The 16,295-nt window shown below is 44.9% G+C and overlaps 1 protein-coding gene across 1 annotated transcript in view; it reads left to right on the top strand.

Moving 5' to 3' along the window:
- Positions 1-13,419, top strand: part of SWI5 (SWI5 homologous recombination repair protein) — a 46,250-nt gene extending 32,831 nt beyond the window's left edge. Inside the window, exon 5 of the mRNA XM_078646643.1 lies at positions 11,920-13,419. Coding sequence (XP_078502769.1) covers positions 11,920-11,984 — 65 coding nt within the window. The 3' untranslated portion in view covers positions 11,985-13,419. The remainder of the gene's footprint in view (positions 1-11,919) is intronic.
- Positions 13,420-16,295: the final 2,876 nt, after the last annotated feature.

Raw genomic sequence — 16,295 nt, forward strand, 5'->3', positions numbered from 1 at the left:
TTCACATGCCTAAATGTAGAAATCTACACCTCCGCATCGCCTCTCTTTTCTGTGCTGAGATCTCCACCCTGACTTCACAGAGCTCCGCACAAATAAAGATGCATTTTGGTAATAAATGTAGGAGGGATAGAAGGGAGTGACGGGGGATTACTTACTACTAAAGGGCAGGGGTGGGGGGGAGTATGGAGGAGGTTATAGACCGACATTCACCCACCCACAAAAAGGCAAGTCTGTTGCCGTTCACAAACTGCCCTTCTGTAGTTACTACAGGCCAAAAGGCCACAAAGCAGTTGTAAAAGTACTCCAGCTCAGAACTGGAGTAAGTCCAGCACGCACCACGCATGGCTACCCACTGGTACTGCAACACCCTCCCATAGAAAATCACTTCTAAAAACCATCTTGTTTAAAAATGATATTTAATTTCACCTCTATTCCATGCCCGCTGTTTACCGGTTCCACAAGCTCGGAGATACTCCATGGGGAGTGATTCTAGCGCTATATAAACCTACAAATAAATAAAATAAATAAATAAATAGAAGTAGGAACTCAAAATAAAAACTCATATTAAGCAATGTTAAAACAAATATTTAAAGTATTTAAAAATAATGTTAATACATTTAATTTAATTTTTTAAGTCTATAAATACAATAAAATAATAATTTAAATAATTTAATCTTTTAATTTTCTAAATAATTAATGTAACATCAATATAGATTACAATAATTCAATTATTTTAATTCTGTGCATCAATTTTTACAATTTTTTTTACTTTACATGGAATTTTTAGGTCTCGCCTATTACATCCCGCAGGGATTAATAGGCGAGTATATAGTAGGCAAAACAAAATCTCTACCAAGTGCGGATTACGTCCAGTTCATGTGATGCAGTCGTGTGAGACGCGCGTGCATGTTAAACCCATCAGCCTCGCACCCATTTGCTCCCCGAGCCAGGCATCAGAAGCGTGGCTCAGTGGTTAGAGGCGGCAGACCCGGAAGCTGAGATCGGCCGTGGACCAGGGTTCGATTCCCCGCCTCGGCGGGTCTCGGGCTCAAAAATTCCACGGACTCGACAATTCTCGCTCCGGTGCCTACTCAACTCACGGGGTCACACTCTGCAACTCTGGGCAATAGCTTGCTTAATCTCCACTACGGCCCCTCGTGGCGGGATGCCTGGCTTTCACCTTGTGGATACCCTGCCGGGGTATCTCACAGGGGAATACCAGGACGGGTTCCCTAAGCAAGCGCTTAGATACCGGATCGGTGATTTGCGCTATATAAATACATGTACATTTACATCAGACTTCAAAGGAATCCCTTCCGCTCCCCCGCCACACAAGCCACGTCACAAACCACCATTTGTCGAATCATCGCATCAGACCCGCCACAGCAATGCCGAGAGCTCATTTAATCCCCTCCACTGCCATTTATGAGTTCGACCTCTTACTTTGGGGACCTCCCAAAGAGGCAGGATCTGTTCCACTGCACCCTGCCTCGCCTGTTGCTTTTATCTGGTCACCCTACTTCTGGATCTGTAGTACCAGAAGCATCAAGGGTTTCCATTCTAAAATATTTCGTTTCTGAAAAAGGGCTGTTTCTTTTTAATAATATTTTATAATAAGATTTTGATGCATAATTAGGCTGAAGAGTTTTGTCCCCTAAAATTATATTTGCAACTGGGATCCTCCTCTGTGAGGCCAGGATGCGGGAGTGCTTAGCTTTGTGGGAGCCTGGCTCCGTGGAGGGACCTGGCTAGGATTGTGTGGGAGTGGGTGGGCCCTGTTTGTGTGGGAGGGGCCTGAGTGTAAGAGGGGACTAACCGTTTGAAGGATTAGGAAGCTGATTATGTGCAGGGTGGAGAGGCCTGGCTGTGTTTGGGGGAGGGACCGGGCTCTGTTTGGGGGAGGGACCTGGCTCGGTTTTTGGGAGGGCTGTAGCTGTGTTTGGGGGAGGGACCTGGCTCTGTTTGGGGGAGGGACGTAGCTGTGTTTGGGGGAGGGACCTGACTGTGTGAAGGGGAGAAACTTGACTGGAGGGGAAGGGAACTGAATCAGTTGGCAGGGGGGGGGGTTGCTGATGGTGTGGGAATGTTCGGCCGAAAGAAGCATTATGCTGATAACAGTGCTTTGCTTTAAGCTGAAGAAAATAAGCGACAGTAGGCACTGTAATGGGCCATTGCTAACATCTTTTTTGTTATTTATATCCTAGCTGGGAGTAGACTCCAGATATTCTTCAAAACCTCCACCCCATTTTTAGGTCTCACTGAGCCAGCACATGTGCTGCTCTGCGAGACATTTAGTAGGTGGGTTTTCAAAATGCTACCCCATACTTTGGCTGGCCTAGCGATTGCGTTTATGCGAGCTTGCGCGCAGCCGCCATCTGTCTTTCACGATTCATTAAGCATGTGGACGCTGCAGCTGCGAATTTTCTTCTCACTTCTTGCTTTTATGTAAACGAACTGTTCTCTCGTCTTCCTGCTTTTCTTTTTTTATAAATACCTTCACAGTGGAGTATTATATGATTGTCAGATTGTTTCCGAATGTTCAGTGCATACTCCATATTAAAATTAGTATTATCACTCCAAAGGTTAGCTGCGGGGTTTTACAACATTTTTGAAGTGTCCCAAATAACTCATACCCTTAATCTCTACATTTATTGCACAATACATGCGCATTAATTGAATATTACAAAATGCATGGTACAGCATAAAAACATGACAAACGTTAACATGACTACTCAGTGGGAACCCAGTGTTAATGATTTAGAGTACTACCTGTCAACGGAGAACTTCAGTGCTCCATTGTGGCTGGTAAGTGTAATATAAATACCCACAGCATGCCTAATGATGACTAGTGAGCTGGGTAACTCTGGCAACTGCTGAGTTAAGAGAAATAACTCATTAGCATCCAAGTCCTCTTATAATGAGGTAAAGGGTTTCGTTTTGTTTTCTGGAGTTTTATATACGTGTACGTGTACTTGACCCGAAGGTATCAGATCGCTTTACATGAGCACCAGTTGCGTTAAAGACAAACACATACATTTTTTGTTAGGCACAGGGAGATTAAGTGATTTGCCCAGAATACCAGGATGTTGAGCATTCCTGTCTAAACTCAAACCTGGTTCCCTAGCATCGAGATACACCGCTCTGGCTATAATTCCACATCCTCTCCCCTCTCTGACCTGACCTACAGGTTGTGAACCTTTTTAGGTCACAGTCAATGTCTGCTTTGCTAAAGACATCTTGGGGACATTCAGAAAGTTGACCTAGGAATGCATTCCGCCTGTTGCTTACGATAGGCTTTGTGGTTTGTAACTCACATTTTCTGGCTTTCCATTTGCTGGCTTTATTTGCTTCAGGCTGTCCAGCTGGAGTTCGTCCCTCCCATTGCCCAAACCTTTTTAGGTCTCGCCTGAGCCACCGCATGCGCTGCTCTGCTGCACATTTAGTGTGGTAGCTTTAAAAAGCCGATCACAGCTTTTTGGCTGGCATAGAGCGTGCGGTTACGCACACAATGATGAGCAGAGGCGCCATCTGGCTTTCCTCTCTCGTCATGGTGCGCGCACATCGCACACCACTCGCCAGCCTGCTTTCACTTTTGTCGTGGTGCGCTCGCGCGCTTCTCTTCATTCATTATTGGCTTATTTTATGTCCCTTATTGCTTAAACAATCCGTATTCTCTCACCCCTTCCCCCTCCAGTCCTTTCATTCATCCTCTCTGTTCCATGCCACTTTATTTCTCTTCTCCCGTGCCCCTCATGTTCCCCAGCACTTTGGCAGACTGACACTTGGCATGCATCTTTATTCTCCTGTGCATTGGCCCTCGGGACATGACACGATGTGTATACATTCCAGAGGCACACACGAGCCTTTGAGTCCGCTCGGCTGTGCGGCTTATTTTGAGAAGGAGAGTACCTGCTCTTCTCAAGGGAAACGTGGCACTTTTAATTTAATTGGAACACCGGTACATCTCAGAAACAAGCAGGTACACAAGCAACTTCTCTGATACAGCCTGCACCTCTAATCTTCCATTTCAGGCACTGTGCCAGACAGCACTTAGTGTGACCTATTCACTCTAGAACTTTTCACCTACAAATCATTATTTGCAGGAGTGCTAGCATCAATTTCTCGACAGGAGCAAAATAAGACTACAACACCCAGAATGCACTGGTCCAGGGCTAAACACAGTGTTCTTAATGAGCTAGAGAGGTGCTATGGCTATAGCGGCGCATGATCTGATCTTGTGTAATAACTGTACATAGTTATGTCTCGTCCTACTAATCCCGCAAGGGATAATAGGATGAGAGTATAGAGGCCAAACCAAGGTCTGAAACCATCACGGATTTCCTACAGTTCGTGTGGTGCACTCGTGCGGAAAGCGCGTCCACATCAAAGCCATAAGCCTCCCTCCCACAGGCTTCCCCAGCTTGCGCACGGCCTCGGCCTCACTTCTCCTCCACGCGCATCACGCCGCCATGCAATCCGCTTTTTGGAAGCGCTTCAGCCCACTGGCGCGTGCACGTCGCCAGCCACATCCCACACCATTTGTGGTCTGAGCCTCGGCATCAGACTTCAAAGGGTCCGCTCCCCCGCCCCATCAGGACCCACCTCCGCCACCGTCCCTTGGTGTCACCTCCCATTTGCAATGCAATCGCGGGCCGCGGCACTCGTGCTTTAGCTGTAAACATCTCAAGTTACAGCTCGGTGCCGCGATTGCATTCAAATGCTTGCCATTCATTGTGGTATGTGCATTGTTTTTAAACATATAGTTATTATGTGCTCGAAGCAGGCTATTGCAAACCTACCCCCCAACACACACCCAAACCCTTAGTGCCACATAACCACTTCCCTCGTCTCCACCTCCAATTTTCACCTCTTCCCTGCTCACCACTGCACCGATTTTCGACACACCACTGCACCGATTTTCGACATCCAGTCGTTTTTCACCCTCTCCCACCGGTTCTCGTTACCCACCCCTCCATCTCCCTCGGGCCACCACGGACAAGCGCAGTCTCTCCAGGGCTCCCTCCATACACATCGCCCGGCCCTCCCCGGTGACCAGGGGTGTCGAGGCCACCCCACCCTGGCCCTAGACAGCGCCCCGAAGCTCCTTACATTAGCGCTATCAAAATTGTATGAAAACACATCAGCATGCCTCCTGTTTCCCGAGATTTATCATCCTCTGGCACTTTCCTCTATCTCACTCTTATCAAGAATGTTCTCCCCTCTCCACTTCCGCACCATGTCACGGTATTTCCCCGACTGTTTACAAGACACGCAACCATCACAACCTCCCCATTACAGTATGCTTTTAGTAACCCTGACTCAGCGGGTGATGCAACAATAGCGTGTCCTCTACAGAGCGCCACGAAGCGCCTTACATTAGCGCTATCAAAAGTGTATGGAAACACATCTCTGTATGCCTCCTGTTTCCCGAAGACGAGGGGGGTGGGTAGGGTGCAATAGGCTGCTTGAGCACAGGAAAGGACGAAGGGATCGTCCTTTCATTTGCTTGAAGCAGGCTATTGCGCACTACCCAATTTCTCCCCCCCCCCCCCCCCCCCCCCCCCCCCCACACCCAAACCCATTTCCAGAACCACTACTTTTCCTGCAACAACTTACATACTTTTTGGAAATAAATATGACAATCCCATAGGCCATGTTTCTATTATACAATTTGCACATCTCACTATGGTACATTATCGTCCGGCGTTTACTACACAGTGGATTCGATCATTCAACTGAGCATGCATGTCATTTCACTTTTCAAGGCTACGTTGTGTAAGTGATTATAGCAGCCATTCCATTGCTTGAATTTTAAAATCCTTCAACTCTGATATCCATATTAACCTACGGTCAAGTAGGAGATAGCAATCACTCTTGCTCTCTCTGTCTAATTCCTTTAACCTCCTTCTCTGGCTCATGCTTTTTAGGTCGAGCTTGCTCGACTTTTAGTAAAAGGGGATCTTAAAAGTGCAACCCAGCGCGGCCATCAGCCTTTCCTTTGTCATGGGTAAGCGCCTGGGTAATGGATAAGCGCCTCTCTCCGGGCACCCTTTCATGTCCGGCGAGCAGGCCAATGCCCCCATGCTGTTGCAATAACAGGCTCACGTTTCACCCGGCCCTCGTACCACTACAGAGACACAACTTAACTTTTCCAGAGTCACCATCATTTAAAATAAGACATATTAAATATGCTGTTTGTGTGTGTGCATTTGTTTCCTGTTTTTTTTCTTTTCTGCTCTCTCTCTACACCCCTCTCTCTCTACACCCCTCTCTCTCTACACCCCTCTCTCTCTACACCCCTCTCTCTACCTCTCTCTATCTCTCTCTCTAACTCTCTCTCTACCCCTCCATCTATCTATCGCCCTCACTCTATCTATCTATCGCCCTCACTCTATCGCCCTCACTCTATCTATCTATTTCCTCTCTCTATCTATCGCCCTCACTCTATCTATCGCCCTCACTCTATCTATCGCCCTCACACCTATCTATCTATCTAACTATCTATCTTTCGCCATGACTCTATCGCCCCCACTCTATCGCCCTCACTTTATCTGTCTATCGCCCTCACTCTATCTATCTATCGCCCTCACTCTATCTATCGCCCTCCCTCTATCTATCGCCCTCCCTCTATCTGTCTATCTATCGCCCTCACTCTATCTATCGCCCTCACTCTATCTATCGCCCTCACTCTATCTATCGCCCTCACTCCTATCTATCTATCTAACTATCTATCTTTCGCCATGACTCTATCGCCCCCACTCTATCGCCCTCACTTTATCTGTCTATCGCCCTCACTCTATCTATCTATCGCCCTCACTCTATCTATCGCCCTCCCTCTATCTATCGCCCTCACTCTATCTGTCTATCTATCGCCCTCACTCCATCTATCTATCGCCCTCACTCTATCTGTCTATCTATCGCCCTCACTCTATCTATCTACCGCCCTCATTCGATCTATCCATCGCCCTCCCTCTATCTATCGCCCTCCCTCTATCTATCGCCCTCCCTCTATCTATCGCCCTCACTCTATCGCATCACCACAGCATCACACAGCACCACCACAACATCACTATGCGCTACCACAGCATCAATGAACGCCACAGCATCACTCTTCGCCACCACATCACTCAGCGCCACCACAGCATCAATCTGTGCAACCATTCAACAACAACTGGTTCAAATATGTTCTCTCAATGTTTCAAGATTTATTACAAATGTCACAAAAAGATGTTAATATTTCACTTCTGTTCTTGGATTTTCGTCACAATAAAATACACTGAACATAATCTTCACAAGTCATTTACAAAAGTTTAAGCTATTGCCATTATAAATTACAATAACTTTTATTTAAGTATTAATTATTATAAAAAATTAAAAGCCATTGTTATTTGTAATATCAATACATCTAAGTCTCGTAAATAAAACACATATCGCAGTAAAAATGCTATAGTTGTCACATTTGTGAAAGTTAAAACTATTGGCATTGCAAATGACTAATCTATTAATTTAACTATTTTCAAAACTAACACATAAATAAAACACAACCACAACCCCCCCATACACACAACCCCCCCACACACACAATTGCACAGACACAACCCCACAGACACAACCCCCCCACACACACAACCACACACACAACCACACACACAACCACACACACACAACCACACACACACAGCCACAACCCCACACAACCACAACCCCCCACACACACACAACCCCCCCCACACACAACCCCCACACACAACCCCCCACACACACACAACTCCACACACACACAACCACACACACAACCATCTATCTATTGACCTCACTCTAGCAATCACCCTCACTCTGTCTATGTATCTATCATTATCACTCTATCCATCACCATCACTCCATCTATCTATGTCTATCTATCTATCCAACTATCTATGGCCTTCACTTTATCTGTCTGTCTATCTGTCTATCTATCTTTCTATCTATCTATCGATCTATCTATCTATCTATCCATCTATCCATCGCCCTCACTCTATCTATCTATCACACTCTATCTATCGCATCACCACAGCATCACTCAGCACCCCCACAGCATCACTAAGGGACACCGCAACATCACTATGCGCTACCACAGCATCACTGAATGCCACAACATCACTCGTCGCCACCACAACATCACTCAGCGCCACCACAGCACCAATCTGTGCAACCATTCAACAACAACTGATTCAAATATGTTCTCTCAATGTCTCAAGCTTTATTACAAATGTCACAAAAAGATGTTAATATTTCACTTCTGTTCTTGGATTTTCATCACAATAAAATACTTTGAACATAATCTTCACAAAAGTAATTTACAAAAGTTTAAGCTATTGCCATTATAAATTACAATAACTTTTATTTAAGTATTAATTATTAAAAAAATAAAAGCCATTGTTATCTGTAATATCAATACATCTAAGTCACGTAAATACAAAACATATTGCATTACAAATACTATAGGTGTCACATTTGCAAAAGTTACAACTATTGGCAATGTAAATGACAAAGCTATTAATTTAGCTATTTTCAAAACCAACACATGAATAAAAAAATTGTCATTTACAATACCAATAGCTCAAACTTTCCTAATGCGAGACCTGTTGCGTTGCAAATGCTTGTTTTTTTCTTTCCAGTGAAAGTATTCAGAACCATGTTTAGCGCCCCTCGCTTCCTTTTATACTAACTACCCATGCACATTCGGCTTGTGTTTTGCCTCTGCGTGAATCCAGGGTGTTGTGTTTGTCGGGTGTCTGCTTGGTGCACAGCGTATGTGTCACAGGAAAGGGCTGGGAGGTGGCCAGATCACACGGCCGAGCCACAAAAGCCACAAAAAAAGCCACATGTGACAGGGAATAATAAACAGAAGTTAGTTTTCAGATTTGATAGAGAACGTCACTGTTACCGGTCTGAAATAAACCTTTGGTTGGCAGAGGTAATAGCAGCCTATAACCCCGCCTGCTTTGGCTTCCCCAGTTAAAGACTTCCTGTGGATGGCTCCCTAGAGCCCCCTCTTACAGTCCACCTCGGACGCAGTCAAGTGTTAGCTTCTGCGAACGATCCCAGCACATATCAGGGTGGACAGATAAGTGAACATTTATGTACGGTCTAACAAAATAAATCACATTTCTGGTCATTAATGACGCAAAGGCCAAGTTCTGAATTGTAGTGAATCACTTACTCCTGGTTTGAAGAAGGGGTACAATTAGAAACAGCATGTTGGTGCACCAATCTTGCCATTGTATTGGATGAAAGATTAACCTGCAAAGCTCTCACTGATCAGAAGGGTTGCACTAAGAGGATCTGTAATGAGCCTCTCATGCAAACACTCAATATGGTTGGACCTCTGTGTCTACTGTGCCAAAGGTCTACGAAGCTGGGGTTAAGCCTGTTTTACTGAATTGCGGCTTCGCTTTTGCCAACACATCCTCAACAGCAACGGTCATATCATTACAATATGTCCAAACCTCTGGCTTTTGAGACCGCGTTCTTGAAAGAATACAAGATTTGTGTCTGAACTGATGCTCTGGAATTAGGTTTGGAAGTCCCTTTGTTAGAGTTTTTACATTTATCTCGGAAGCAGGTAAATGCTTGACAAATATAAAAACTAGCAAGATGGTACCTAGTAACTCGGGCGATTAACTTTTATTTTAGGTTGTGTATATATAGCTCCAGCATTCTTAGATTATGATGTAGTAAGTTTGTGTATGGTGTATTTACATAATGCATTTCTTTTCTACTTGATATGTTTTTGGGTTTTATCTACGTGCACGTGTGCTCGTTTATTATATTCATGATGTATTCCTCCACTTGGGTATTTTTGTATTGCATTAATCCTGTATGCTAATAGCTACACAAACTTGAAACTACAACTCGACATGGATACTGTAATGAACTGTAGGTAGATTGGCTCTATTAACTTCTTTGAAACATACAGGGTTCGACTCACAAAAAATATTTGCGTAATAAGTCGTTATGAGCCTAACGATGTTTTATTGTTATTTTATTTAGCACTCTCAAACAATCCAAAGTAGGTGTACAACTACAACTAGGAATATTTTACATTCCTGTACAGATCCCTAACTGTAAACTGAATTATTTTCACCTGGCAGTGAATATTCTAGTTTATGGTTCAGATGCAAAAACTTGTTTTCTGTTTTTCCGCCATTTGGAACAAGCATTGGCATAGCCAATAGGTCTCACATTTGGGACCTTATAAGTGCAACAGTTGATGATGTTGCACCAAGGATATTCTGCTGCATAACTAAATACTTATAAGTTCCCAAAAGCGAGACCTATTGGCTATGCCACTGCTTTTTAATAATCACACTGTGGGTATTTTTACACGTTAGTAAGGCCTGCCTGACCAGTATAGTATGTTTGGCAATCATGTATTTGCGTTATTATAATGGTAACAAAACTTAACTGCAGTACAGTTAAAGTGGGGGCGGGCAGTTTATTTTCTCCCTGGAGTGGGGGTGGCATTAAAAGTTTGAAGTAAAGAAACAGAAGAGGAACCCTGAAACAGATTAATAGGGAGAGCAGGGTAATTATAGTAGCCAACAGCAAGTACAGTTTCCCTATTTATAATTTTCAAAGGGAAGTATATCCACAAATTTACATGTCCCACAGACCAGTAGTATTTTCTAAAATGTAAACACAGACATAGAACAATTAACCTGGTACATACAGAAATCACAAAGCAAGAGACAATGATATACACAAAATATACAATACAAATATTCACAAAAACGCAGGTAATGCGCCGACGCGCGTTTCGGAGGTGAGAGATTTTATGCCAATTCCTTCATCAGGGCGCTGTAAAAACATGTAGGGTGGTGGCCAGCAGCCATCCTGGATACAGATCTTGTTCCTCAATGTACAATAAGAGGGGCTCAATAAATATACATACTACAGCCTCATCCGTTCCCTTGATTTATTCGTCGGAGGAAGGAGGAGCCGAATATTCCGAGCTCCCCTCCTGTTATTAAGCAACTCCTTATTCCAGGCTGCATGAGTTGCCTTATTGTCCTATTGCCACTTAACTTCCCCCATGTCGTAGTCTGTACTGCGCTACCTGTATTTTCGCTATGGTGGCTTTCTCATATTGGTATCGCATACCGCGGACCCCTTTCCCATTTTGCTCTTCGACTATGAGGTATAGCTATCTTTAGCATCTCGTCAAGTGGGGAGAGGCGCCATCTACATTGAACTGTAACAGCGACATCATTTTCTGTCACCAGATGACATCACTTCTACCCAACATATGTAGCATGTTTATTTATTGAGCCCCTCTTATTGTACATTGAGGAACAAGATCTGTATCCAGGATGGCTGCTGGCCGCCACCCTGCATGTTTTTACAGCGCCCTGGTGAAGGAATTGGCATAAAATCTCTCACCTCTGAAACGCGCGTCGGCGCATTACCTGTGTTTTTGTGAATATTTGTATTGTATATTTTGTGTATATCATTGTCTCTTGCTTTGTGATTTCTGTATGTTCCTGATTTATTGTTCTAGGTTTGTGTTCTGTTTTGAAGTTTGTAATTACACGTTGTCCGTTGGTCTACTGATTGTGATTATGGGGCTCCATAATTATTAATGTACACTTTTATGACCTCAATAATAATTTCACTTTCTTGTGTGTTATTAATGTTGTGTGTTATTAATGTTGTATATTACAGTAGAACATTTAATAAACTTTACATTTTAGAAAATACTACTGGTCTTTGGGACATGTAAATTTGTGGATATACTACCCTTTGAAAATTATAAATAGGGAAACTACTTGTTGTTGGCTATTAAACGTTTGAAGACCAGCGCTCTCGAGGTAGCTGTGCCTGTAGGTAGACGTCGCACTGCGCTTTCGCCTTCTGATCTGAGGTTTGTTTTCCCCACAGCGGTGCTTCGAGGCGTCACCACCAAAGATGTCTACAAGGAGTTTGACCTGGATGTGGAAGACTGAGGAGCTGTCGCCGGAGAGGTCGTCCTTCGTGATGCGGGAGGCCATGGCGAGCCGGACCACAGCCATCTGTGCTGGGGCAGGGGGCGGGCGGGGATACAATGGAAGTGCTAGTTTTAGGGCTGTTGGCTTGTATGATCTCTGGTGTTCGTACTATGTGCCTGAGCTCTAGCACCAGAATGACCTTTGACCCCTCTGAATATCTGGGGTTAGGACAGTGCTCCCTGATGATGGGCACTAAAAACGGCATCCGACCAGCCGGAGCCTCTCGGTCAGAATCCTGCTGCTTGACCTCTGCCCTCTGCCCCACACGAGCATGCGGAGCTAGTGGCAGGATGCCTGACCTCTGACACTGCAAACACCCTTTGCCCCCTATACGTCTCTGTAGCCACCACCATGTGGTCAGACTTTAGAAATAATCTTGGCTTCAGTACCACTTTGGAGCCTTTGGTTGCTGTGTTTACCCCCTGCTTTGTCCCACTTTGTCATCTGAAGAATGTTCTAGTGGCTCATGTTCGTCCCCAGGTCAATGGTGCTGAGAGCCTCTTACTCTCTGTTTTGAGGCTGGGAGGACCAAGCATCAGAGCCAGGTCATGCCGCCCTGTGACCTTCTGTTTGAAGGGGTCCTGGGGTCAGAGCCAGGTCATGCCACCCTGTGACCTTCTGTTTGAAGGGGGTCCTGGGGTCAGAGCCAGGTCATGCCACCCTGTGACCTTCTGTTTGAAGGGGGTCCTGGGGTCAGAGCCTTGTGATCCTGTGAAGTAAGTCTCACCTTCTCCATGGGTCTGTGGCACGTGTAGCCATCCTGTGGGTAGACCTAGCTCCTCGCCTTCTGGGAGTGATGGCCTCGTCATCCCATCCTCTGATAGATATGTCTGCCACAAAGAGGGATGACCCATCTCCCCAGTGGTCTGCCTGCATCAAGCCATCCAGTCCTGTGGCAGGTACATCACCACTTCACCATCGAGAAGATCCCTGGGGTCAGTGCCGTGCGGTCCCGTCCTGTGACAGATCTGCCTCTCCTTCCCTAGAGTCAAGGAGATCAGTCTGACTTCACTCCATCCTGTGGCAGAGACATCTCTGCGTCTCCATGAAAGCGGGTCTGTGGGGTGAGTGCCAGCTTACCCCACACTGGCAGAGTTGTCTCTTCGCCAGCCTAGAGTGGGTAGCCTTTGCCAGCATAGAGTAATGAAGGGGAGATTTGCCTCATCCATGACCCTGGGGCCTGGTGCAAATAGTAGAAGCCCTCTCACCTGCAGGCTCAGCTTGTTAGGCCTTGCAGGGCTGAGGAAAACATGCAGAATTGAGTTTAAAACAATGTGCTTCTGGCTTGTTTGTGACTTCTTTCAGCGCCGTGACTGCTAGCTACTGTTCATTTCATCTCAAAGTTTCAAAACACTTAAAACAATTTTCAATAAAGACACAATGAATGATCGTCCTTGATGTGGGCAGATTTTTTTATTTCTTTGGACTGCTCTTCAATCGTCTTTTCATCCCGCTTTGTATGCATTTGTATTGCTATCGCGCAGTTCTGACCTTCACCAGCCTGCTGGAGTCACTGAAATGCATGTGTGATGGTAAGGGTGTTTGTGTAATGGTAAGGGTGTTGGTAAGAATGGTAGTGCGATGGTCAGGGTGTTGTGATGGTTAGGATGTTGGTGTGGTGGTAAGGATGTTGGTGTGATGGTAAGGGTGTTAGATGGTAAGGGTGTTAGTGAGATGGTAAGGGGGTTGGTGCAATGATAAGGGTTTTGGTGCGATGGGAAGGGTGTTGGTGAGATGGTAAGGGTGTTAGATGGTAAGGGGGTTGGTGCAATGATAAGGGTTTTGGTGCGATGGGAAGGGTGTTGGTGAGATGGTAAGGGTGTTAGATGGTAAGGGGGTTGGTGCAATGATAAGGGTTTTGGTGCGATGGGAAGGGTGTTGGTGAGATGGTAAGGGTGTTAGATGGTAAGGGTGTTAGTGAGATGGTAAGGGTGTTGGTGCGATGGTAAGGGTTTTGGTGCGATGGGAAGGGTGTTGGTGTGATGGTAAGGGTGTTAGATGGTAAGGGTGTTAGTGAGATGGTAAGGGTGTTGGTGCGATGGTAAGGGTTTTGGTGCGATGGGAAGGGTGTTGGTGTGATGTGTAGTATGTTGGTGTGATAAGGGTGTTGGTGTAATGGTAAGGGTGTTGGTGCGATGGTAAGGGTGTTGGTGCGATGGTAAGGGTGTTGGTGCGATGGTAAGGGTGTTGGTGCGATGGTAAGGGTGTTGGTGCGATGGTAAGGGTGTTGGTGCAATGGTTAGGGTGTTGGTGCAATGGTTAGGGTGTTAGTGTGATGGTAAGGGTGGTGGTGTGATGGTAAGGATGTTGGTGTGATGTTTAGTATGTTGGTGTAATGGTAATGGTAAGGGTTTTGGTGCGATGGTAAGGGTGTTGGTGCGATGGTAAGGGTGTTGGTGCGATGGTAAGGGTGTTGGTGCGATGGTAAGGGTGTTGGTGCGATGGTAAGGGTGTTGGTGCGATGGTAAGGGTGTTGGTGCGATGGTAAGGGTGTTGGTGCGATGGTAAGGGTGTTGGTGCAATGGTTAGGGTGTTGGTGCAATGGTTAGGGTGTTGGTGCAATGGTTAGGGTGTTAGTGTGATGGTAAGGGTGGTGGTGTGATGGTAAGGATGTTGGTGTGATGTTTAGTATGTTGGTGTAATGGTAATGGTAAGGGTTTTGGTGCGATGGTAAGGGTGTTGGTGCGATGGTAAGGGTGTTGGTGCGATGGTAAGGGTGTTGAAGGGTTGAATGAAGAGCGAATGAGTCTGTAAGGAAGAGAGACTGAGAGCCCGTAATGAAGTTAGAATGAGTGCCTGTCAGGAGCCTGTGACGGAGAGACTGAGAGCTCGTAATAATGAGTGTGAGGAGAGAATAGGAGCCTGTGAGGGTGAGCGACTGGGAGCCCGTAATGAAGAGAGAATGAGCGTCTGTGAGGAAGAGAGAGACCGAGAGCCCGTATTCACGATCATTTACAACCAGATTTACTGATGGAGAAACATCATCCGATCAATCACAAAATAGGGGCCTGCTGCCCAGAAATAGAAATGTACAACTTGCAAAAGAAAGCATAACGTCAACCTCCAACACAACAAATGTGGAAATAACTTCTTTTTTAGGAAGAGGCCAGGAGGTACCCGCCGATCCAGGCGGGGAAAACGCAAGGGGAAAGGATCTGCCAGTTGCAAAATCAATCAGAAGTCAGAAAGTCTAGTGATTAATATCTCTAAATGTGAATTATCCACTTTTCAAATGAAAACTTTACAAAAAGGGATGTCTTTTGTCCTTACCACTCCAATGAGCTAGAGGTCCAAATCTAATTTTTTTAATTTATGAGAGCATTACGACTAAAACATTTCTTTAAAAACATTGTGGAACCCAAACCTAACAGTGAAAAAGGAACATTATTAGGATTAAAACCCAAAAGTTAATTTATGGCACCCATCAGCCATAAGGTACTGGATTCATTTGAAACCGTGGTTCAACAAGAGTTACACAAGGTATTTAAGGATAAGGAGCAAAAAAGGTCAAACCTTTTAGTAAGAGAACGAAAACCTACATCTCAAATTGCCTCTAACAAAAAGATTACCTGCTGCAAAGCAGACAAAGGAGGAGCCTTAGTAATCCTTGATACAGAATTCTATCATCGGAGCGCGGAGGCACATGTCACAGACACAACAGTATATATGGAATTAATTTCCAATCCGACCAGAGAATTCAGTCGAATTTTGTCTGTAATTATAGAGAACGCTTGTGTAATGGGAACAATCACTGAACAAGACAAAAGATTTTTGATAAAAGATAACCCAAGTATCCCATACTTGTATATGATTCCTAAAATTCACAAGTCCCTAGAAAAACCACCGTTCAGACCTATCGTTTCGACTAGAAATTCCATCTTTGAACCCATTGGGAAATACATTGATCGACATTTGCAACCTTGTGTTCCAAAAATGTCTACGTATTTAAAGAACATATCAGATTTTTTGGTTAAACTAAATAATGTTGTGATAGATAATATTCAACCTATACTGTGTACTATAGATGTAAAATCACCTTACACCTCTATTCCCCACGACTTGGGCCTACAGACTACAGCATCTTTTCTTATCGATACTGAAATGGAAGAAGGCCTAAAAGTATTTCTACTTGAGTTATTACACTTCTCTTTATACCACAGCTATTTTACATGGAATGAGGAATATGACACCCAACTCTCAGGTACTTCCATGGAAAATTGCACTGCTCCGGCATACACTAATCTTTTCATGGATCGATTTGAATTAGAT

Source organism: Lissotriton helveticus, chromosome 5_2 (genome assembly GCF_964261635.1).
Source record: "Lissotriton helveticus chromosome 5_2, aLisHel1.1, whole genome shotgun sequence".
NCBI classification, from domain to species: domain Eukaryota; kingdom Metazoa; phylum Chordata; class Amphibia; order Caudata; family Salamandridae; genus Lissotriton; species Lissotriton helveticus.